Below are 24,657 nucleotides of genomic sequence, written 5' to 3'. Positions count from 1 at the left end.
CAGAGACACCAGCCACTTGGCGCCTCACTAAGTTATCCCTAGTCAGAAGATGACCCAAAAATGACTGCCACAAGATGAACCTATGCTTTAGGACCGAAAAATAACACCAAACAGCCTTAGCAAAAGCAGCTGGTTGTCTTTGCAGAATGTTGTGCAGCAGAACTTTCAGCCTGAGAGAACCATTCATAGTTGCACTAGTCACCTTTGATTCAGAAATAAAATCCCTTAGATAACAGAGTTTACGCCAATACCAACTCACATCAGCTTTAAGTTTGTAAGACCAAAAAGATTGACCCTTGAGGTAAATTCCATCAATCCACTTCACCCATAACATATCTTGCTTAGTGGATAGCGCCCAAATGAACTTAGCCATGAGAACTTTATTCCAAATAGCACCTTCCATAAATCCCAGACCTCCAAGAGATTTAGGGAGACAAACTTGAGCCCAAGAAGTACAATGAAGTTTACTTCGAGAGTTGGAAGAGCCCCACAGAAAATTCCTACATAACCTGTCAATTTCATTAATAACACTAATAGGCAGTAAGAAAACATGCATCCAATAATTACGGATGCTGAGCAAAATTGAAAAAATCAACTGAGTTCTCCCCGCGAACGAAAGGTGTCTACTCGCCCACACGTGAAGATTATTCTGAATTTTCTTGATGATAACCCCATAATCAGCTGCCTCCCATTTCGTAGGTCTCAAAGAGAAACCCAGGTATTTCAAAGGGAAAGTACCCTCTCGAAGAGCAACAAGATTCAAAATACTCTGCTTCACCTCAGCTGCCACACCCCCTAAGTAAATTTGAGATTTATTCAAGTTAACAGCCAGCCCTGAACTATTACAGAAACCCATAAAAACCTCAAACATCAGCTGAACAGAGCGATAATTTCCCTTACAGAACAAAATCAGGTCATCCGCGAAGCAAAGATTCACTAAATGTAAATGCTTGCACAAAGGGTGGAATCTAAACTCTCTATGATTGGCAACCTGTTTAAGGAGTCTAGTAAGATACTCCATAACCAAAACAAACAAAAGAGGAGAAATAGGATCCCCCTGTCTTAACCCTTTCCGCCCCTCCAAACTGCCCTGTAACCGCCCATTCATAAGAAGAATATAAGAGGAATCCGACAAACACACCATAATCCACTTAATAAACTTTCTAGGGAAGAAAAAAGCAGATAAAATCTCTTCCAAAAACACCCAATCTACAGAATCATAGGCCTTACTAATGTCGATCTTTAACAGGCACCGGGGAGATATATTCTTTCTAGAATACCCATGCAGTAAATCCTGAAGCATCAGAATATTATGAGCCAGCTGACGATTTTTAACAAAAGCACCCTGATTTTGGTCTATAAGAGTCAGAAGAACTTCAGCCAAACGAGAGCAAATCATCTTAGAGATGCACTTATACAGCGTATTGCAGCAAGCAATGGGTCTAAAATCGGAAGCCATTGAGGGAGAGTCTATCTTAGGTATAAGAGTAAGAATAGTTCTATTTAACTCAGTAGGAATCTCACCAGTTGTAAAAAACAGCAAAATCGCATCTGAAACTTCAGCCCCAATATTCCTCCAAAGAGCTTTAAAAAATCCCGAACCATACCCATCAGGACCCGGACTCTTGATGGAAGGAATACTAAACAGAGCTCTCTTAACATCTTTCCGGGTGAAAGGCTAAATTAATCTGAGTTGTTGCTCCAGAGTTAAGGTAAGCCCCTGTATGAAACAATTATGATCAATCTGCCTTGAAGCTAAACTCACCTTACCCATAACACCTCTAAAGTGATTGTAAAAATGATCAATAACCTCAGAATAGTTTTCAACAATACGACCCTCTTCGTTAATAAAACTAGAAATACGATTCCTCATTTTCCGTTGTTTAAGAGAAGCATGAAAATACGCCGAATTCTCATCACCAAACCTCAGCCAGTTAATCTTGCTCTTCTGACGCAGAAAGCTCTCATAAGAACATGATTTGATAGCGAAGTCTCTAGCTGCAGCAGACTCTTCCTGCTGCAAAGAGTCTGACGAAGGGAATTGCTGCAATCTATATTTGGCATTTTCTAATCTCTATTTAGCTGCTGTATACTGTTGAATAACATCCCCAACTTGCTGTTTGTTGAAGCGACTCAAAATAGGAATTAGTCTCTTAAGCTTCAGCAAGACCTGCTGCAACCCGACCCCCCCTGCTGGTTTGAACTAGCAATCAAGAACAATACCACGAAAATCCACATGGGTAGACCAGCAATTATAATATCTAAAAGGTTTAATCCCAAACTCCTTGATCTGAATGGTCTTGATGATGCAATAGCAATGGTCAGATAAGGTATCCCACAATATTCGAGCTTCAGAGTCAGGGAAAAAATCAGACCACTTTTCATTGATAAGAACTCTATCCAATTTAGAGTAAATCCTGGTTTCTGGATGTTGATTATTAGACCAAGTAAAAAAAGACATTAGACCTTAATTCATCCAATAAAATAGACGCTCTCCACTAGCTACTATCAGCCATTTCCGATTCAGTGACCTCACGACCCCCTATACAATCACCATAGTCAAATATTGCATTAAAATCCCCCACAACCAGCCAAGGAGCCACTGAAGCCTGGGGACACAAAAGATGAGGCCACAACAGTTTTCTTTCTTCCAAAGTATTCCTACCATAAACAAATGACAGCCACGTTTGGTTCATAGTACCTTTTATCCTAACTTCACAATGAACAAATTGGTCCATGACCTGAATAACATTTACATGAACCATGTCTTCCTTCCAAACTAAGAGAATCCTTCCTTCAACTACCTCATTGCTATACCAATTCCAACCAACAAACAGATTCATCATCATCTCCTCAATTTTTTTGTTTTTCATTTTAGTTTCAAGAAAACCACCCAAACTAATTTAATTAACAGTACAGAATTCCAACAAGGATCTTTGCTTGTTCCTGTTATTTAGACCCCTGACATTCCAACAAAGCACATTACATCCCTCCATTAGAAGATTGAGGATCATGAAAATTCCTTTTTGTAACCATCTCCTTGCTCTCCTGTAAGAGACTAAACTTGTTACTCCTCACTGTCATATTGGCAGCAGCTTTTAACTTAACCCCTCCTACTCTCTTTGGAGTAGACCAAGATAGATCCTTCTCAACAAATGAGTTACCAGTATCCTGAACTGAAAGGTCTCTGCTATCATTACCTGTCTTCAACTCTCGAGAACTAGCCAGATTACCATCATTTTTTCCCATCTGATTATCCTTGTCTGCCACCTGAATGCCATTTGACCCAACCACAAGACCTGCCTCACTCTGAACCTTAGAAACATCAGTATCCCCTTTTCCAGCGTTAATGACTACCTGCTTCAGCTTCCATTGAACCTCCTGAGACCTTTTACAATTAGAAGCACCATGACCCAAATTCTTACAATAGGAACAACGAGTAGGCAACCATTCAAATTCTATAAGTTGCTCCATCAACTGGCCCTTCTCATTTAAAAAGCTAATACACTGAGGAATTTTATCAGATATTTCAACATCTACAAGAACTCTGGCAAACTTCACCATAGATTTGTCCTTGGTTACCTTATCCATCATCATAGGTTTACCTATAGTACTAACCAGGGCACTTAGAGTTTTAAGTCCCCAATATTAGAGACCTAAATCTGGCAACCTTACCCACACCAGAACTGACTTTACCAATCACACTTTATCCAAATCTGTCGACCATGGCCTCAGTAAAACTGGCTTCCTGTCAAAATGAACAACACCAGCTTCCAAAACCAAATCTCTAGTAGTTTCATCCCTGAATTTAACAAGCATGTATCCTCCATTCATGCGTGCTATTCTCTCTATACCTAGCTTACCCCACATACGATTGATGAATCCTTCAAACACAGATAATGGAGGGTTGGCACCCAAGACTACACAAACCATAGCTGACTGCCAAAAAGAGGCCTCCACTTCTATCTCTTCTTTATCAACCTGAGCAATTAATTGACCATCACAAATCAAGGGTTCCTCATAATTAAGTCGAACACCCCCCCCTTGCAGCAAACGTGTCTTGAAATCGTGACCATTTATCTTTAGCTAGTTCCTAAAAATCTTGTTCTTCAGTTTCCACCGCCCATGACCTTGACTCAACGTTAACCTCAGCTTTGGTCTAACTACCAGAGACCTGAGAGTGATCCTCCCCCACCTCCTGGAAATTATCGACCGTATCTGCAAAAACTTCCTCAACATGTTCTCCAATCGCCTCATCTTCAACCTCCACCCGTTCTTGATTACCTCTTCCTGCACTAATCTCTGACGGAGAAGCTTTAGATCCAGGCTTCTGATTGATTCGCTTGCGCCTCGCCATCGGGAGCAAGAAACCAGTCGCACGCCATAATATTCTCGTCAAATTAAAAATTTTAAACTTGAAATACGTCCTTTCCTTTTTATTGTTTTCACCTTAACTTGTTAATAACACTTAGAACACGTTTTTAACCAAAGGACTCGGGTAGCGGGTCAAATTTCTGGTTCACCGATCACCGTAACTGTTCTGGGGTAACCAGGGCGTTACAACTTGGTATCAGAGCAATGCCAAGGTTAGGGTTCCTATAGACTTGCTGGGCATGTACACACATCACTAAAGTCAAGCTCGACTCATGGTTTTGTAACTATTTATGTAGTTATATGTATAACTGCTTAAATATAGTATATATGCTTTACCTGTATGCATGAGACACTATGTTAAACCTGTGCCCTGAAATATTATATCCTCATCAACTGTGTGCTTATTAGTATTGGGATTGCTGGAACATACTTATAAGTATGATTGATCGTGAACTATTATGTGATACATGCTAAGTGCTAAATGCTATAAACATGTATCTACTTGTATAATTGTATGACTGTGGAATGTGATAATTGTCTATTTGTTCTTGGACCGTAAGACGGCAAGAGGTTTAGTTATTACTACCTGACTGGCCGTATTGATCATTATTTCAGCAAGGTATCAGTGGTATAATTATGAATCCAGGGTAGACAGACACTTCAGCTGGCCAGAGTGATTAGGGCCAGAATAATAATAATAGCCAGGGTCAGGAAAATGACAAGTCACAGATTCCACAGCCAGCTCCTATAAATTGGCAGCAGATAGTCAGTGATCTGCAGGCAACAATATTAAAACAGGGAGAAGAGCTACGTCTCTTGAAACAACAACAAGTGCCTGCAGTGGCCAGTGTATCAGAGGTACCTCCTGTGTCAGTGCCAGCAGTTGGGCAGCTGCCTAAGGTTGGAAATAAATGGGATCCTCTTTATGAAAGGTTCAGGAAGCAACAACCTCCTGTATTTGAGGGTAGTGCAGATCCTGCCAAGGCTGAACAATGGATGAGCATGATTACCACTATCCTTGACTTTATGAGGGTATCTGGTAATGAGAGGGTGGCCTGTGCCACTTATATGTTTCGGGAGGATGCCCAGATTTGGTGGGAAGTGATTACCCAGACCAAGAATGTAAATGCCCTGAGTTGGGAAGAGTTTAAGACTCTATTCAATGAAAAATATTATAATGATGCTATTAGAGCGGCGAAGGCCGAGGAGTTCATTAGGCTACTTCAGGGGAATTTATCAATCACTGTGTATGCCTTGAAATTTGATCATTTGGCAAAGTTTGACATGGAGCTGGTGCCCACTGATGGGACCAGGAGAGAGAGATTCTTGCAGGGGCTACAACCCAGGTTAGCCTGAGATGTACGTATCACCACTGTGGCTGGGGTTACTATCGATGCACAGGTGGTTGAGAAGGCACTCACAGTTGAGATTGCAGAGAACAGAATCTGGCGTGATAGTGCAGCCAGAAAGGAATTCAGGAGGACAAGTCCTCCACTTGTGGGTTCAGGTAGGGGTGTTGGCCCTAGTGATCAGGAGAGGAAGGTTCCTGACACCTTCCCAGTTCCAGGTCCTGATAGGCGACCCCGTGGTATTTCTATGGGTCGTCTAGGTGGTAGTGAAGCCTGGAAGTCTTATCCTGAGTGCCCTAGATGCAAGAGGCATCACTTGGGAGAGTGTAGGGCGAGGGCCTGCTTCTCATGTGGAGTGGTGGGTCATCTTAAAAAGGATTGCCCTAAGGCAAGAAAAGAAGAACCCAGAAAAGCGGACAGCTCAACCCCAGCTCGAGTGTTCGCATTGACTCAAGCAGAAGCTGAGGCTTCTCCCTCAGTTGTTACAGGTCAGCTTCTTAGTGCTGGAACCCCTTATAATGTGTTGATTGATTCTGGTGCTCACATTCTTTTGTTGCTAGTAGTATTATTGATAGACTGTGTAGACCTTGTGATTTTTATGATGTGGGGTTTGGTACTTTGTTACCCACTAGAGAGTTGGTGGTATCCAGGTGGGTCAGATCTTGCTAGTGACAGTGGAGGGCAGAGAGTTATCAGTGGACTTGATAGAGTTGGTTATGACTGACTTTGATATGATATTGGGTATGGATTGGTTGGCAAAGTATGGGGCAACCATTGATTGCAGAAGGAAGATGGTCACCTTTGAGCCTGAAGGTGAGGATCCTTTTGTGTTTATTGGTGCTGTGCATGGACCTCGTATTCCTATGATTTCTGTATTGAGGGCTAGGGATCTATTGCAAGGAGGTTGCATTGGGTTCTTAGCCAGTGTGGTTGATACCACCCAGGTCGTGCCAGTGAGACCAAAGGATACTAGACTTGTTTGTGAATTTCTGGATGTGTTTCTAGAAGATTTGTCAGGGTTGCCACCGCATAGAGAAATTGAGTTTGTTATAGAACTGGCACCAGAGATGGAGTCAGTGTCTAGAGCACCTTACAGAATGGCCCCAGCTGAGTTGAAAGAATTAAAAGTGCAGTTGCAAGAACTGTTAGATTTGGGTTTTATCAGACCTAGCTTCTCACCTTGGGGTGCACCAGTTTTGTTTGTAAAGAAGAAGGATGGTTCTCTGAGAATGTGTATTGATTACAGAGAACTGAATAAGCTGAAAATTAAGAATAAGTATCCTTTGCCAAGGATAGATGATCTGTTTGATCAGTTGCAAGGTAAGAAGGTATTCTCAAAGATTGACCTTCGTTTTGGTTATCATCAGTTGATGGTCAAGGAAGGAGATATACCGAAGACTGATTTTTGTACCAGGTATGGGCATTATGAGTTCTTAGTTATGTCTTTTGGATTGACTAATGCCCCTGCTGCTTTTATGGATCTGATGAACAGAGTGTTCAAGTATTATTTAGACCAGTTTGTGATCATCTTTATCGATGATATTCTGGTATATTCTCAGACTGAGTCAGAACATGAGCAACATCTGAGGTTGGTTCTACAGAGACTGAGAGAACACAGACTGTTTGCAAAGTTCAAGAAATGTGAGTTCTGGTTATCTCAGGTATCCTTTCTTGGGCATATTTTCAGTAAGGAGGGGATTAAGGTAGATCCAGCAAAGATTGAAGCGGTCAGAGATTGGCCAAGGCCAAAGAATGCTTCTAAGGTTAGAATTTTCCTTGGATTGGCAAGTTATTATAGGCATTTTGTGGAAGGGTTCTCAAAGATAGCTAGTGCATTGACTGAGCTGACACGCAAGAGTCAGAAATTTGTGTGGTCAGATAAATGTGAGAATAGCTTCCAAGAACTCAAGCAGAGATTGATTACAGCTTCGATTCTGAGTCTTCCGACAGATCAGGAGAAGTTTATGATTTATTGAGATGCTTCTCATTAGGGTTTGGGCTGTGTTTTGATGCAATCAGAGAAGGTAATTGCTTATTCTTCTCTTCAGTTGAAGGAGTATGAAAAGAGATATCCTACTCATGATTTTGAGCTGGCCGCGGTGGTCTTTGCTTTAAAGATATGGAGACACTATCTCTATGGAGAGAAGTGTGAGATCTATACAGACCACAAGAGCCTGAAATACTTCTTCACCCATAAAGACATGAATATGAGGCAAAGGCGTTGGCTGGAGTTAGTAAAAGATTATGATTGTGAGATTTTGTATCATCAAGGAAAAGCCAACGTGGTAGCTGATGCTTTAAGCCGGAAGGGTCCGAGACAGATTTATGGGATGAGGCTAATAGCCAGAGAGTTAGCAGATGATATGACCAGAGCTGGTATAGAGTTGCTGGTAGGCCAGTTGGCTAATATTACGCTACAGTCTACGCTGTTGGAGAGAATTAAGGAGAGTCAACTGAGTGATCCATAGCTGATCAAGATTAGAGAGGATGTTCTGGCTGGAGCATCCAAAGATTATACAGTGTCTGAGTTAAGTTTGTTGAGATACAAAGGGCAGATATGTGTTCCACTAGACACTGCTTTGAGGCGAGAGATTCTGGATGAATCTCATACTACACCTTACTCTTTGCATCCAGGCACCACCAAGATGTATTAGGATGTGAGATCGTTATATTGGTGGCCAGGGATGAAGAGAGATGTAGTTGAGTATGTGGCTAAGTGCTTGACTTATCAATAGGTCAAGGCTGAGCATCAGAGGCCGGCAGGGTTATTGCAGCCTCTAGATATCCCAGAGTGGAAGTGGGAAGACATCACAATGGATTTCGTGGTGGGCTTACCCAGGACTGTTGGTCAGCATGATTCCATTTGGGTGATAGTGGATTGCTACACCAAGTCAGCTCACTTTTTGCCAGTGAGGATTACTTATACAGTTGACCAGTATGCAGATCTCTATGTGAGAGAGATCGTGCGCTCCATGGTGCGCCTAGGTCGATTCTGTCAGATCGGGACCCTACCTTTACTTCCAAGTTCTGGGGGAGTTTGCAGAAGGCCATGGGGACACAATTGAAGTTCAGTACTACTTATCATCCTCAGAAATATGGGAAATCTGAGAGGACGATCCAGATATTGGAAGACATGTCGCGAGCATGTGTGTTGGACTTTGGTGGATCTTGGAGTAAGTATCTGCCTTTGATAGAATTCTCCTACAATAACAGTTATCAGTCTACCATTGGAGTTGCACCTTATGAGATGCTGTATGGTAGGAAGTGTAGATCTCCCATTCATTGGGATGGGACAGTTGAAAGGAGATACTTAGGTCCAGAGGCAGTTCAGAGGACCAGTGAGGCTATTGAGAAGATTAGGGCTCGGATGCTTGCTTCTCAGAGTAGACAGAAGAGCTATGTAGATCCCAAGCGTAGGAACGTGGAGTTCCAGGTGGGAGACTATGTCTTCCTCAGAGTCTCGCCATGGAAAGGGATGAGAAGGTTTGGGAAGAAAGGCAAGCTGAGTCCTAGATTTGTAGGTCCATTTGAGATCCTGGAGAGGATTGGTCAGGTGCCTTGCAGATTGGCTTTGCCTCCGGCGTTGTCCGCCGTGCATAATGTGTTCCATGTATCAGCTCTTCAAAGGTATGTATCTTATGTGAATCATATTTTGAGCTATGAAGATCTGGAACTTGAGCCAGATCTCTCCTTTGAGGAGCAGCTAGTTCAGATACTTGACAGAAAAGATAAGGTCCTCAGGAATAAGACGATACCATTGGTTAAGGTATTGTGGAGGAACAACAAGGTCGAGGAAGCGAGCTGGGAACTGGAGTCAGATATGTAGAGTCAGTATCCCGAGTGGTTCAGGTAAATTTCGAGGTGGAAATTTCTGTAAGGAGGGGATAGTTGTAATGCCCTAAATTCTCTGATGTGGTTTAATGGCGGGATTAGTAGGTCGGGAGGGCCATACTTGCTTAATTATTCCATTAATTGATAATATGCATGCATACGTGAATTATATTATAATATGGTGTTAAATGTATGCATGTGGGTCCATGTTTTTAATTACAGGGGTGTGATGGTAATTTGGCCCGTTCAGGGTATAATTGTATATGTGTATGCATGTCGGTGATATATGTTGAGACCACATTATAGTGTGGGTTGCTTTGAGCTATTCGGCATGAGACGATCTTGAATTGTTGATTAGCGGTTTAGTCACAACAGGTTTAAGTGCAGGGCTCGGGATGAGTCTCGGGGTGATTTTAATGATTAGAGCGTTATTGGGAATTAAAGGGTAACGGGATGTGAATTATTGGTGTTTGAGATTATTGAGAATAGTGGGAATTGGAGAGCGTTAATTATGATTAACGAGATAGGTGGAAAATACCAATTTTTCCCTTGGGAGCCTTTAGAAACTTTAAATTGACCTAGGGGTATAATGGTCATTTTACCCCTAGGATAGATATAACCATTTTGGCTGAGAAGGAGGTAGAAAAACAAAGTAACTTGAAGCTTCTCCCGTATCCTCTTTCTCCTTCAGTTTTCATTGTGGTTTTTGAACCATTCTTGAGGATTCAAGCTTGGGAAGCAAGCCTTGGGAGTTTGGGAGTGTGTTCCTCCATTGAAGAGCATCATAAGCTGAGCTTTGGGTAAGTTTCAAACCATATAATTCCCTGGTTTGCCATGTTTTAGTTTTGTTTTACAGTTGAGCTTTCTAGATTGAATACTTGGTTTTGTTGGGAGTTTTGGCTAGGGTTCTTATGGTTGTGATGTTTGGGGTATGTTGGGATGGCTTTTGGGTTCATTTGGCACCAAAAATGGGATTTGAAAGCTTGGAATCAGGTTGGAATTGAATGAGATGAAGAAGGTCGTTTCTGGTCTGGAGGTAGCGCTGTAGCGCCCACCCTAGGGCGCTACAGCGCTACTCAGGGGGCAATTGGGCATGTTGGAGGTTCTGTGAATAGTGCCGGGGCACTAGGGGTCAGCGCTGTAGCGCTACTCTGTTCCTTCAAAGTCACGTTTTGAGTAATTTTAAGGGTTTTTGACTTGGGGTTTCATTCCTTAAGGCCCAGGATTGAATATACTTACTGTGTGGGCATGTTTTGAGGTCCCGAGAGTGGTGCTTAGGTTAAGACCCTATCTATGTTGATTCTTATTAATGGAGGTTATAATTGGTTGTGATTAGGTAACCGCTAAGGAACCAAAAGATTGATCGTTCTCAGGAGTCGTTCTTATAATATCTCTCGCTCGAACTTAAGGTATGAAAACTGCACCCTGTGTATATATGACATGCGTGATTGTTATTGAGGCATGTTGATTGATAAATGTGGACATGGATTGCATATTAAATGCTAGTGAATGTTGATTACTTGTATATGGCACTGACTAGTCAGGGACACTGACCTAAGAGTTAGAAACGGCATAAGCGTCCTGAACGCAGGTCTGAATGAAGATTAGATCTAATCGATATCAGTGTTGAATGGCTCTAAGGCATTAACACTGGACCGACCCTAAGGTTGATGAACTTATAAGCGCTTGGCTAGTCTAAAACTAGTTACTGAGTGCCAGGGCATGAGGCCCAGGTGACCGTTTGTTTTGTCACATGGCTAGGGAACGTTGTTCCAGGGTTATGACTCTATGGTTATGAGGAAGGTTATGTTGGTGACCAGTCACCATGCACCTATCCTATTTAAGCTAGTGAAAGGTCCACTTATCTGTAAAGCCCGGTGACCCTATTGTCACATGGCTTAAGGGAGCTGCACCCACATTAGTGACTTTTGCGACTGTCACCTATCTGTTTTGGACTGATAGTCCTGAATGATTATTATGATCATTGTTGATATTATATCATGTTTTATTGTGTTTTCTTGCTGGGCCTTAGCTCATGGGTGCTATGCGGTGCAGGTAAAGGGAAAGAAAAGCTCACCCAACCTTGAGTGGAGAGTTTAGGTGGGGATGTGTACATATGTGACCGCTTGACCACCACGGCCAAGGAGTTCTCAGAGGAACTAGGGGTTTACCCTATTTTTGCCGCTTAGGCCGGCGGGGTTGTAAATTTGAAACAGTAGTGGCCATTTTGTATAATGAACAACTTGTAGATGTTTTGAATATCTCATGATTGGTTTATATACTTAATGAAATACGTCCTTTCCTTTTTATTGTTTTCACCTTAACATGTTAATAACACTTAGAACACGTTTTTAACCAAAGGACTCGGGTAGCGGGTCAAATTTTCGGTTCACCGATCACCGTAACTGTTCTGGGGTAACCAGGGTGTTACAGGAAACATAATAAAAAATGACTAAAAACACTTCGTCCTCGAATCGTTCACGCAGTTCACTGAATCCATTCTTCCTCAATACACAATCCCAAGTCGCCAAGAATCTTCTCGCTGCCATAACTATTTTCCTGCACATATAAAATAAAGGAATGAGCCTAATGCCCAACAAGGAAAATCTACTACAAGCATGAAACATAAACATAAACATAAACATAAGCTATAAACAGATAACATATACTATAACATATATCATAATTCTAACCCATGTACATGGTAATCATTGAGGTTTGCTAACTAAGCAACTATAAGCCTCAAACTACAATGAGGTTTGCTAGCTAAGCAACTATAAGCCCCAAAACATACATATATCATAACATATAAAAACATACTACAGCATAATCATATAAGTGTAACGACCCAAAATCACTAATATGGCTTAAGGGCCTTGATTAGTGTGTCGGGAGGGCATAATTGGTTTATATGTGAATTTATTAATTTAATGCATGATTACATGATAAGCATGCTTGTATGATTATATGATGTTAGATGTGGTTAAATGCTATATTTGTGAGAACCACATTATTATGTGGGTAAATCTGCAGTAGGCGACTTGAGGCGATCTTAGGGAGCTAGATAGTGGGAAAGTCACAACGGGGTCTAATGCTTGAATTTGGACAAGTATTACATGTATCGGGTGGTTATTTAGATTACTGGGTTATGAAAATAAATAGTTGGAGATATATTTAAGGTTAGGAAGTCTAGGTGGGAATATTGGGGAATTTTACCATTTTTCCCTCGGGGACGTTTTCGGTACCCCGAGCCTTGGGATGAACTTAATTGCTTAAGGATAGACTTAAGAATATTTTAGAAAACTGTGGAATATAGCAAACCGACCCTCTCTTCCTTTCTCTCCCAAAGAAGAACACAGAAACTTGGAGGTCTTGGCTAGGATTATAAGAATTGAAGCTGGAGTTTAGAGGATTAACTCAAGGATTATCAAAGGAACTTAATCAAGGTTGAGGTAAGCATTGAATTCCATTTTTTGTGGTTGAAATTCTGTGTTTTTGAGTGTGTTCTAAGAGGTTTTGGGTTTTTGGATTTGAAGATTAAATTGAGGTTGGAACCTTGGAAGTTAGGCCAGAAAACTCTTGGAGGATTGGTTCTGCAGCTGAGGTAAGCTCTAATTTAAGGTTTAAAGGTTGAGTTATAGTGTTTCCATGGCTGGGTTTTGAGTTCTTGAGTTAGAAAGTTTCAGTGATTGAAGTGGGTTTTTGATGGGTTTCTAGTCTAGGTTTCAGCTGGGTTGTGTTGTTGGAATCTTGTGGGAAGTTTTTGGGTAATTGAGTTGTGGAATTGGGGTTTTGGGTGAGTTTGCATGAGGTTTGAGAGTTAAAAATGGAGGTTTTTCTGGGTTCGAAGACGTCGGGCCGCGACATAGTTCTTGGTGAGCCGCGACCCTTCGAAGGTGATGGGTGCTGAGGAAGGAGGGCGGGCCGCGGCATGGTCTGAGTAGGGTCGTGGCCCTTACCTATTTTTGGGCATTGGGAGGCCTCTAGTTGGGGCCATGCCGCGACATGGGTGGCTAATGCCGCGGCCCTTAAGATATTTTGGGATTTTGAGATTCTAGTCTTGGGAATTTAACCTAGGGTGCTCGGGATTGAATCTTTTACCATGGTTGGTGAAGTTCAATGTTCCGGAGACTAGAACTTTGTCTAGAAGCTCTTTTAAGATTGTTGATGGTATCCTTTATCTTGGTTGTGACTAGGTGCTAAGCTAGGGCTCGGGGATCAGATCGTGCTCAAGGAGCATCGCTCGTAGCTAGTACACTTGGAAGTCAAAGGTAAGAAAACTGCACCTGGTTGTGTATTTGTAATGGGACTAAGGGTTCCCTAATATGTATGCATTGAAAAGGATGGTATTATGCCATGTAAATAGTAAACCAATGGCCTAAGAGTGCCAAAGGTTACACTTGCGCACAGGGCATGGCTTGGCCACTGATAGCCGAGGACAACTTATTATGCACTGAGCTCGGTTTAAGCGGGCCAGAGTCAGTGGGGTAAACTGAGGGTGTGGCCTAAGTTGTCAGCCCTAGTTACTATGTGATTTGACTATTATTAATGACTGGTTGCATCTTTAATTCTGATTACATGCTATGTGAATAATGTGGAATGTTAAGTGGTTGATCATGCTTGATGAATTATTCTCTAGATATGATTGTTGATATGTGTATTATGTTTTATTGCTGGGCCTTGGCTCACGGGTGCTACGTGGTGTAGGTAAAGGCAAGGGAAAACTTGATCAACCCTGACTTGGAGAGCTCTGTGAGCAGAATGTACATGACCATCTGCTCAGTCGCCACGGTTGAGAGGATAGCAGGAATGGAAGAGCTATAAATGTTTGTTTTGCCTTAGAATGGCTGATGGTAGTCTGTATTGTGGAAATTTTGTAAACCAACTTTTAAACACTGTTCCTTTTTGGGGTCCCATATGTAAATTTGCTTAAGTATATGAAATGTATCTTTTGAGACCAAAACCATTTTATCCTTAGCATATTTATGGTTTAGTGACATGTTTTGACTAAATGACTTGATTAGCAAGTCCTGCACCTTTATAAGTACACAGTGTAGCGGTCCTGGCTATCCAGGGCGTTACAACTTTGTATCAGAGCGTCCTAGGTTTAAGGGTTCCTGAAGACCGGCTAGACATGTACATTCACTGCTAGAGACAAGTTCGATTCAGGGTTTGGTAATGTGTATATGTGCCTATATGCTTATATGCCTGGAATGAACTATGATTGTTGTTATCTGTTGGATTAATAGGGAGCATGAGATACTGATAGGGCCTGGCCCTTGAATGTTGTGTGAGAATACTGAGGCATGTTTATTAGCATAGCCGTGCATGTAAATGAATATTTGGATGATTAATTGTATATTGTGTATGGATGAATGCTTGTTTCATAGTTATTGTGTGATGAGATTGGGGCATGCTTATTAGCAGCCGGTGCATGTGGATAAATGCCTATATGTTGATTGTTTATGATTTGTTATGTACCATTGGTGAACTTTGGAGAAGCTTTTACCTTGTCATCATGGTCGATTGCCGAGTCGTTGATTGCAGATTGACTTGGATAACTATGCGTCCAAGAAAATCTACGTGACTAGCCGACACTAGGTCTGGGACCAAGGGTGATGACCAGGGCCAGATTCCTCCACCAGTCCCTAAGAACTGGCAGCAACTTATGGCCGATATGCAGGCTCGGTTGTAGAGCCAAGATGAGCAGATCTGTATTCTGCGATAGCAGGCTCCATCCAGGAGTGCTGCCCCTATTGTACCACCTGCAGTAGTACCAGTTGTTCAGTCAGGAGAGGTTGGAAATAGATGGGAGCCATTGTATGAGTGGTTCAGGAAGTAGCAACCCCCAATCTTTGAGGGTGGACCGGATCCATTGAAAGTCGAGCAATGGCTAACCATGATTACTACAATTCTGGATTTCATGAGAGTAGAGGGGCATGATAGAGTGGCTTGTGCCACTTATATGTTGAGAGAGGATGCCTGCATCTGCTGGGAAGTTGCATCGCAGACCAGGGATGTTACTGCTTTGAGTTGGGAAGGTTTCAGAGACTTGTTCAGTTAGAAGTATTACAATGTTGCCATTAGAGCAGCAAAAGTTACTGAGTTCGTGGGTTTGGTGTAGGGCAATATGACTATTACTGAATATGCCCTAAAATCTGATAGACTTGCGAAATTTGCACCAGATCTTGTGCCTACTGATGCTGCTAGGCAAGGTAGATTTATCAGGGGGCTTAATGCTATGATAGCCCGGGATGTTAGGATTACAGCGGTACCTGGAGGAACAACTTATGCCTAGGCCATTGAGAAGGCTCTTACTGCTGAGGAAGCAGAGAACAAGATTTGGAAGGAGAGTGCGGTGAGGCGCAAGGCTCGTAGAGTGGTGCCTCCTTATTCAGGGGCAGGTAGGGGCGGAGGCCCCAGTGACTTCAAGAGAAAGACTCCTGACACTTTGACCACTGTTGGTCCTGATAGGAGGGGTCGAGGTGGACAGGGTGGCCGTCAAGGTGGCGGCGAGGCATGGCGGACCTATCCGGAGTGCCCGAGGTGTATAAGATGCCATCTGGGAGAGTGTCGGGCCAAAGCTTGCTTTGTGTGTGGAACAGTGGGGCATCTCAGGAAAGATTGCCCAACAGTGAAGAAAGGTGAAGCAGGAAAGATGGATAGCTTGACTCCAGCTCGAGTATTCACCTTGACACAGGCAGAGGCTGAGGCTAGTCCTTGGGTAGTGACAGGTCAGCTTTCTAGCGCTGGCTCTCCTTTTACTGTACTGATTGATTTTGGTGCTACACATTCCTTTGTTTCTAGTAGAGTGATTGATAGATTGTGTAGACCTAGTGAATATCGGACTGCAGGGTTTGGGACTTTATTTCCTACAGATGAACTGGTAGTTTCTAGGAGATGGATTAGGGCACTGCCAGTGATGGTTGATAGTAGAGAACTTTCAGTGGATCTGATTGAGTTAGATATGGAGGATTTTGATATGATCTTAGGGATGGATTGGTTGGTCAGGTATGGGGCTACTATTGACTGCAGGAAGAAGATGGTGACTTTTGAGCCTGAGGGCGAGGATCCTTTTGTTTTTGTGGGTGCGGTGTCTGAACCCCGCATACCCATGATTTCAGCATTGAGAGCCAGAGACTTGTTACAGGGTGGATGTATAGGTTTTCTGGCTAGTGTGGTGGATACTACCAGGGTTATGCCAGGAGGATCGGGAGAGACCAGATTGGTGTGTGAGTTGTTAGACGTATTTCCTGAGGATCTACCAGGGTTGCCGTTGCGCAGGGAGATTCAGTTTGAGATTGAGTTAGCACCGGGGACAGAACCAGTATCACAGGCACCATATAGGATGGCACCAGCAGAGTTGAAGGAATTGAAGATACAGTTGCAAGAACTTCTGGATTTGGGATTCATCAGGCCTAGTTATTCTCCATGGGGCGCTCCAGTGTTGTTTGTTAAGAAGAAGGATGGGACTTTGAGGATGTGTATAGACTATAGAGAATTGAACAAGTTAACTATCAAGAATAAGTACCCTCTACCAAGGATTGATGACTTGTTCGATCAGCTGCAGGGAAAGATGGTGTTCTCAAAGATTGATCTTCGATCTGGTTATCACCAGCTGAGGATCAAAGATGAGGATATACCGAAGACGGCCTTTCAGACACGGTATGGGCACTATGAGGATCTGGTTATCATCGCTCGTAGCTAGTACACTTGGAAGTCAAAGGTAAGAAACCTGCACCTGGTTGTGTATTTGTAATGGGACTAAGGCTTCCCTAATATGTATGCATTGAAAAGGATGGTATTATGCCATGTAAATAGTAAACCAATGGCCTAAGAGTGCGAAAGGTTACACTTGCGCACAGGGCGCGACTCGGCCACTGGTAGCCGAGGACAGCTTATTATGCACTGAGCTCGGTTTAAGTGGGCCGGAGTCAGTGGGGTAAACAGAGGGTGCGACCTAAGTTGTCAGCCCTAGTTACTATGTGATTTGACTGTTATTAATGATTGGTTGCATCTTTGATTCTAATTACATGCTATGTGAATAATGTGGAATGTTAAGTGGTTGATCATGCTTGTTGAATTATTCTCTAGATATGATTGTTGAGATGTGTATTATGTTTTATTGTCGGGCCTTGGCTCACGGGTGCTACGTGGTGCAGGTAAAGGCAAGGGCAAAATTGATCAACCATGACTTGGAGAGCTCTGTGAGCAGAATGTACATGACCAGCAGCTCAGCCGCCACGGTTGAGAGGATAGCAGGAACAGAAGAGCTATAAATGTCTGTTTTGCCTTAGAGTGGCTAATGGTAGTTTGTATTGTGGAAATTTTGTAAACCAACTTTTAAACACTGTTCCTTTTGGGGGACCCATATGTAAATTTGTTTAAGTATATGAAATGTATCTTTTGAGACCAAAACCATTTTATCCTTAGCACATTTATGGTTTAGTGACACGTTTTGACTAAATGACTTGATTAGCAAGTCCTGCACCTATATAAGTACATAGTGTAGCAATCCTGGCTATCCAGGGCATTACAATAAGCATACAATAACTATCCTATTTTCCTTACCAAATACCGGGATGTGAGAACAAGGACGAGAATTTGGAACACTCTTAAAAATCATTAATGAGAAGGTGAGTATTTCTAAAAGAAGGAGATGAAAAGAAATGAGTCTAAACCACTGAGAAGAAGAGCTTACCGAAAAGAACCTCAAGTTCAAAGAACTTAATTGCCGAACCAAGAATGGAAAATATTGAGTTAGGATTTGAGTAGAGAAAAACTATAAAAACTAATGAAATATACAGAAATGAACTAGGAATAGGAATACCTTTGAATGCACTATAACCGAACTACACCTTTATAGAAAAACACACTATTAACTTGATTTCCCAAGTGTTTAATAAGCTTAAGATGATAAAGCTTATAACCCCAACCCAAGTGTTTAACACTCTAAAGTAAATCTAGCAGCTAGAAGGCTCTGAACTCAGCTTGAAGAATGAAAGAAATGGTTGGGTACTAGGTCCTATTTATAGAGTTCAAGAATGAAAAGATCTTCTTTTAGCTTGAATAAAAATAATGACTATTTAATTGAAAAACATTTGAATAATCGTTCAACAGAGGCTTAAGACTCGGTCAAAACATTCTGGGCTTATCAAGAGGTTATGGAACAAAATGAGCTCGGTTTCAAAATTGTTTGAAAACCTTGCCCTAGAGCCGATATATCGCCCATGGTAGGCGATATATCGCCTGGGCTTATATTCCCGAGGCTCGTCGAAGTGTTCGTGCGAAGTTACGTGTTTTTCGTATTCCCCGAGTGGCGATATATCCCCCCCTAGAGCTGCGATATATCAGCATATGCTGAAATATTATACACGTAGTTGCACTTTTTCATCCTAATTTGAATTGAGTTAACATCTTTGACTGAGTCCTATAACAATTTCAAAGCTACTGGCAGACTCTGGGGTTTTCAAATATTCCTCTTATAAAACTATTCCTCAAAAATACTTAATTTCTTAATAAACATGCACACGACAAGTGTCATTATCTTATTGGGTCTATCTAAACCTTATAATATAATAAATATCATCTTCATAATCAGCTATATTAATCAATCCTTATGTTATAATTAATATTCTTAAACTGTAGGTTAAACTTATAAAATCTACAAGTGTTGCAACGAGTGTTCAACTAAGTCCCGGCTTGAACCAAAATCAATAGTATTAAACATATTATAACTACTACTAGTGACTACTACTACTACTACTACTACTGCTACTTCTACTACTACTGCTACTGCTGCTGCTGCTGCTACTACTACTACTACTACACATACTTTTGTAGCATTGAGATGTGGAACATGTTGTGGCTATCTGCTAGGGCTGGCGGTAGGGCTAATCTATATGCAACTGCTCCCACTTTATCCAATATCTCAAAAGGGCCTATAAACCGGGGACTAAGCTTGCCTTTCTTCCTAAACCGCTTCACACCTTTCATAGGAGATATCTTTAGAAAGACTTGATCTCCGACTTTGAATTCCACATCGCATCGCTTGGCATCTGCATAGCTTTTCTGACGGCTTTGAGCAGCAAGCATACACTTTCTAATTAGCGCTACTGCTTCTCGAGCTTTCCTAACAGCTTCGGGACCAAGGAGCTGCCTTTCTCCTACCTCGTCCCAGTGTGGCGGCGATCGACACCTCCTTCCATAAAGATGTTATATTATTTTATAATATAATTTAATATTATATTATATTATAATATAATGTTTTAGATTAAATAAATGTGACAAAGAGTGTCACATATTGTAACATATAATAGAGAGTTACAATATTTAGATATATGAGATATATCCAAATAATGTAACATATTTGGTGTTACAAATTTGTAACTTCCAAATATTACCCTTTATTGTGTAAATTTGTTGTTACACAATATTGAGATGAATTTCATAAAGCCATATGTGAAATGGCTGTTAGAGATATGATTTTAACCCCAAGAATGTGTTTTGGGGTTTACAAAATCATTTGGGAGGGTTTGGAACCGTTTGGAAAAACAACACAATTTTAAGTGCTGAAAATGGTCAGTGGCCGCGGCCTGTGGGACAGAGACTAGTGGCCGCGACCACCAATGTCTCTGGCCGCGGCCACAGGCCAAAAACTGACCATTTTTTTTTCTTCAGTTTTTTCAATCTTTGTTGAACGGCTGAAAAAACCCAAATAACTCCCAAATCTCTTTTTTAATTCCATATTAATCACATTAAACATTGGTAACAGCCATGGGGGTTGGTGGAATTTGAAATTCAAAGGGTGTGTCTAAACTCTATAAATAGGAGCCTATAGCTCACTTGTAAGACACAACTTTTCTATCCATTAGAGCACTTGGCTAGAAACACCTTGAGGCTTGATAATTCTAGAAAGCTTTTCTAATATCTGAGAGAGATCCTTTAGCGCTTGAGTTAGGGGGAAATAATCTTTTGGACAAAGGTTTTAAACCTTGTTCAAGTTGGTGATCCCCGACCCTCTTCAATTAGGTTGTGTAAGTGAGAGTTTTCTTGTATTTCTGTTCTCCATTTTATTGTATTGTTTTCTTCTTATTCTCTTGTTCTTTTTACTCATATATTTTGTTTAAGAGTTGTAATCCTTTCTTTTTTTTGGTGAATAAGAATCATTGTATTTCTTAAAAACCATATCATGTACACTTTACAGGCCTTCTAATACCCCTATCCTCTCTTTACAATTCATGTATCTATCTTTACAATTTTTGAAACCACTCTTTATCACTACTTCTTGTTTTCCTTGGCATTGACATAGGCAATCTCAATTTGAGCTCTCTTTTAATAACTTCTATAATATGATTTACATGCCAAAGTTTATATGACCACAAAACATCATTACGTGCCCTCCATATATGATACACCAGTGCAGTAACAACAGCTATAAAAATTCCTTTCTTGACTTTACTCAGATGCTTCGCTTTGTATATCCATTGCAATAGTTGATGGTAATGTTCTGTTTGTGCTCGGCAGCCAATCCATTCCTTCATCCTCAAAAGAAAAGCCTTACTGTAAGTACATTGAAAAAACAAGTGAGGAAGATCTTCATTGTGATCACCACATAGCAAACACACTGTGTCCAGACCTGGTAAATATCTGCTGATATAAGATCTGGTACTCAACTTCTGAAGCATCACTAACCATAGAATGAATCTATGCTTCGGTATACTAATTCTCTCCCAAACAGACTTACTCCACTGTACATTAATATGTTGATCATATAGTATATCATACACGGATTGAATACTATGTTTCATTGCTATAAAAGCTGCCTTATCCAGTTTGACTTTAAAGAGATCTTTAATAGCAACAATTTTCTTCCAATACCAGCTGCAATTCTGTTGCACTGAATACTCCCACCAGTCCACCTTTTTCAAACAAATGTTGTGGATCCATTTAACCCACAAGTTATCCTTTTTGGAAGCTATGGCCCATACATATTTACCCAGTGATGCAAAATTCCATTATGAAATCTTCCTGAAGCCTAAACCTCCAGCAGCTTTTGGAGTGCATACAGAGCTCCAAGCGACTAAACCTGAACCTTGAGACTCTCCCAAACCTTTCCAAAGAAAGGCTCTACAAGTGGCCTCTATATCCCTCAATAACTGTTTTCGTAGAATCATTATTTGAGACCAATAAGAGTGAATTGATAATAGAACAGAATTAATCAATGTGACCCATGCATGATATGTTCCTAGAACTCCACTGCTTAATTCTGGATACCATTTTTTCGAGAATCACCCCACATTCAGCAGAAGAAATACGCTTGGAGCATATAGGGATACCAAGGTACCGGAATGGCAGGGAACTACGAGTGGACCCTGAAATAGCCAGCACTTTAACAATCTCAGTTTCAGGCATGCCACTACAATAGATTGCAGATTTAGTCTCATTTGGAATAAGTCCCAAAGTCTTTGAAAATAATTTGAGCCCCCTAAGCATCCAAAGAATAGAAACAAAATCTCCATGACAGAATAATAATAAATCATCTGCAAAGCATAACTGATTCAGCTTTAAACCAGAACGCCTGTCATGGAATTTGTAACCTGAAGATGAGCCAACTTTAAGCATGATTCTGGACAGATATTCCATGCCAAGTACAAATAACAATGGAGACATAGGATCCCCTTGTCTCAATCCTCTCTTAGCCGCAAAGAAACCATGCATTGAGCCATTGATCATCAAAGAATACCTTGGTGTTCGGACACAAATCATAATAAGCTAAATAAATTTCATAGGAAAATGAAAAGCTGTGAGCATCTCTTCAATAAAATCCCACTCTATAGTGTCATAAGCTTTCCTCAAATCCAACTTGATCATACAACATGGTTTGCAATTTTTCCTCCCGTAATGTCGAACTAAGTCTTGACATATCATGATGTTGTATGCTATGTATCTACCATGAACAAATCCCCCTTGATTTTCTGCTATTAATTCAAGTAGAACTTGATGAAGTCTTGAAAAAATCATCTTAGACGTTGCTTTATATATGACATTACAACAAGCAATGGGTCTGAAATCACAAACATTATCTGGGCAAATGGTCTTAGGAATGAGAGTAATAGTTGTGGCATTAATCTCTTTGAGCAATTTACCCGATTTGAGGAAGGATAGAACAACTGCACTAACCTCCAAACCCACCAAATTCAAGTTATCTTGATAGAAGTAGCTACTATATCCATCTGGGCCTGGAGCTTTCATTCCTGAAATTGAAAACATAGCATTTTTAACCTCCTGAACTGAAAAGTTTGTTGTAAGAATCTGTGTATGAGCTTCAGTGAGAACTAGGCCTAATCTCATAATTGATCGAGAAACTTGCTTCCTTTGTATCATAACTATCCCCAACAATCATTGATAATAATCCAAAAAAGCCTCTTTAATACCAGTTGGAGTATCTACCCAAATGCCACCCTTATTCTTGATGGACAGAATCCTGTTCTGTATCCTCCTAGCCTTCAAAGATGCATGGAAAATATGAGTATTTTCATATCCATTAGCCATTCAAATTACTTTAGCTTTTTGTGCCAAAAACATCATGTAAGCTTTATGGAAATGGAGGAAATTTTCTCTAGCCACTTGTTCTTGATTAATAAGGCAGTCATTAAGCGGATCCTTATGCAATTTTTCTTGAAGCTCCCTCAGTAAGATTTTTGCCTTAAATTCTGTCTGTTGGATATCAGAAAAACCTTATCTATTAATACCCAATAATACATGTTTCAACCTTTTCAATTTAGAAACCACTTGAAACATTTCAGTACCAACAACTGGAATATTCCAACTAGTTTGAATCTTGACTGCATAAGAGGGAGCTTCTTTCCAAATCTGAAAGTATCTAAATGGTTTCTTCTCCATTGCAAACTCCAAATAGAAGTGAACAAGGACTGGACTATGATCAAAGAGTCCTTCCAGAAGAAAAACAACTTCTGAGTTTGGAAAATAATCTGTCCATTGTGAATTAACCAAAGCACGATCAATCTTTGAATAAATCTTCTCCTCTGCCTTCTGTTTATTGTTCCAAGTATAGAAGCAACCTGAGAACTTTAAATCCTCCAAGTAACAGAATGATAGGCAATCTTGGAAGCTGCTAGAGAGTTTAGCAGCAACCTTTTTACCTATTCTCTCATGATGAGAAAGAATCTCATTAAAGTTCCCTATCACCATCCAAGGATCAACTATAGATACAACCAACTCCTGCATATCTTTCCACAACTGTTCCGTAGATAATTCATCATTAAAACCATACACAAAGGTGATAAAACAACTTCCTGCCTGATTTGGTACTTGCACCAAACAATGAATCAACTGAGTAGTGCATAACCTAATATCTAGAGAGTACACTTTCGGATTCCAAGCAACTATTATTCTACCTTTATCAATCCAAGGATTGTTATCAGTAAAAAACCATCCAGAAAACAAACTATTATAAAGGGAGCCCATATTTTTATTCTTCACTTTTGTTTCGAGAAGACTAACCAACCCAACATTCTTTGAAAGGATTAAATGCTTAATATCTTGATGCTTATGTTGGCTGTTAATCCCTTGTACATTACAACAAAATATCCTATCCATTGAGTATAGAGGGAACTCCCCCCTCTCTTTCTGTATTGGTCCTTTGTAGCAAGTCTATAATAGAATCATCTTCCAACATATGAAACTGATATGTCACACTAGTTGTAATTGCCTAGGGTTCCTGTATCTTAATCCCCTTTATCACTATATGAAAAGCTTTTGCATCTATATTTGCTTGACCTGAAAGCGACATTGATTCACTATTTTTAGGAATCCATGCTTGCTTGGCTGGTTTGCTCTTCCTGCATAAATGAGACTCATGTCCTAAACCAGAGTAGATCCTACAAGAAATGGGTTTCCATTCACACTCCACCTGAATTTCTACTTCCTGATCAAATTCATTCATAAAACTTATTTGAGTAGGAAAATCCTGAGCCATGCTAACCTCAATAAGAATTCTGGGATAGGCTAATCGATCTCTGTTTTTGGTAATGTTATCGACCTGGATCGGCTTCCCAATCTGTCCCACAATCTTGAAAAG

The 24,657-nt window shown here is 40.9% G+C and overlaps 2 protein-coding genes across 2 annotated transcripts; both read right to left on the bottom strand.

The window, feature by feature from the left end:
• Positions 1-20,806: 20,806 nt before the first annotated feature.
• Positions 20,807-22,274, bottom strand: LOC133824483 (uncharacterized). Its single transcript, XM_062257367.1, has 3 exons — positions 21,831-22,274; positions 21,623-21,712; positions 20,807-21,475 (listed from the first exon to the last, which is right to left on the bottom strand). Exons 1-3 carry the CDS (start codon positions 22,272-22,274, stop codon positions 20,807-20,809), a joined length of 1,203 nt encoding a protein of 400 aa, XP_062113351.1.
• Positions 22,275-22,328: 54 nt separating this feature from the next.
• On the bottom strand, positions 22,329-24,176 carry LOC133824482 (uncharacterized). Its single transcript, XM_062257366.1, has 4 exons — positions 23,319-24,176; positions 23,118-23,273; positions 22,991-23,060; positions 22,329-22,810 (listed from the first exon to the last, which is right to left on the bottom strand). Exons 1-4 carry the CDS (start codon positions 24,174-24,176, stop codon positions 22,329-22,331), a joined length of 1,566 nt encoding a protein of 521 aa, XP_062113350.1.
• Positions 24,177-24,657: the final 481 nt, after the last annotated feature.

Source organism: Humulus lupulus, chromosome 3, assembly GCF_963169125.1.
Source record: "Humulus lupulus chromosome 3, drHumLupu1.1, whole genome shotgun sequence".
Taxonomy (NCBI): domain Eukaryota; kingdom Viridiplantae; phylum Streptophyta; class Magnoliopsida; order Rosales; family Cannabaceae; genus Humulus; species Humulus lupulus.
Note: the sequence above shows the minus strand (reverse complement) of the source record. Positions and strands in the feature narration are given on the sequence as shown.

Coding starts and splice junctions, on each gene's coding strand:
- LOC133824483 (XM_062257367.1), bottom strand. CDS start 22,274: ATGCATGGTTTCTTTGCGGCTAAGAGAGGATTGAGACAAGGGGATCCT. Junction 21,713..21,830: donor GGGTGATTCTCGAAAAAATG/GTATCCAGAATT, acceptor CTACGAAAACAG/TTATTGAGGGATATAGAGGC. Junction 21,476..21,622: donor GTTTAGTCGCTTGGAGCTCT/GTATGCACTCCA, acceptor TGTTTGAAAAAG/GTGGACTGGTGGGAGTATTC.
- LOC133824482 (XM_062257366.1), bottom strand. CDS start 24,176: ATGGATAGGATATTTTGTTGTAATGTACAAGGGATTAACAGCCAACAT. Junction 23,061..23,117: donor TTTTGGCACAAAAAGCTAAA/GTAATTTGAATG, acceptor GCATCTTTGAAG/GCTAGGAGGATACAGAACAG. Junction 22,811..22,990: donor TTGGGTAGATACTCCAACTG/GTATTAAAGAGG, acceptor TTTCAATTTCAG/GAATGAAAGCTCCAGGCCCA.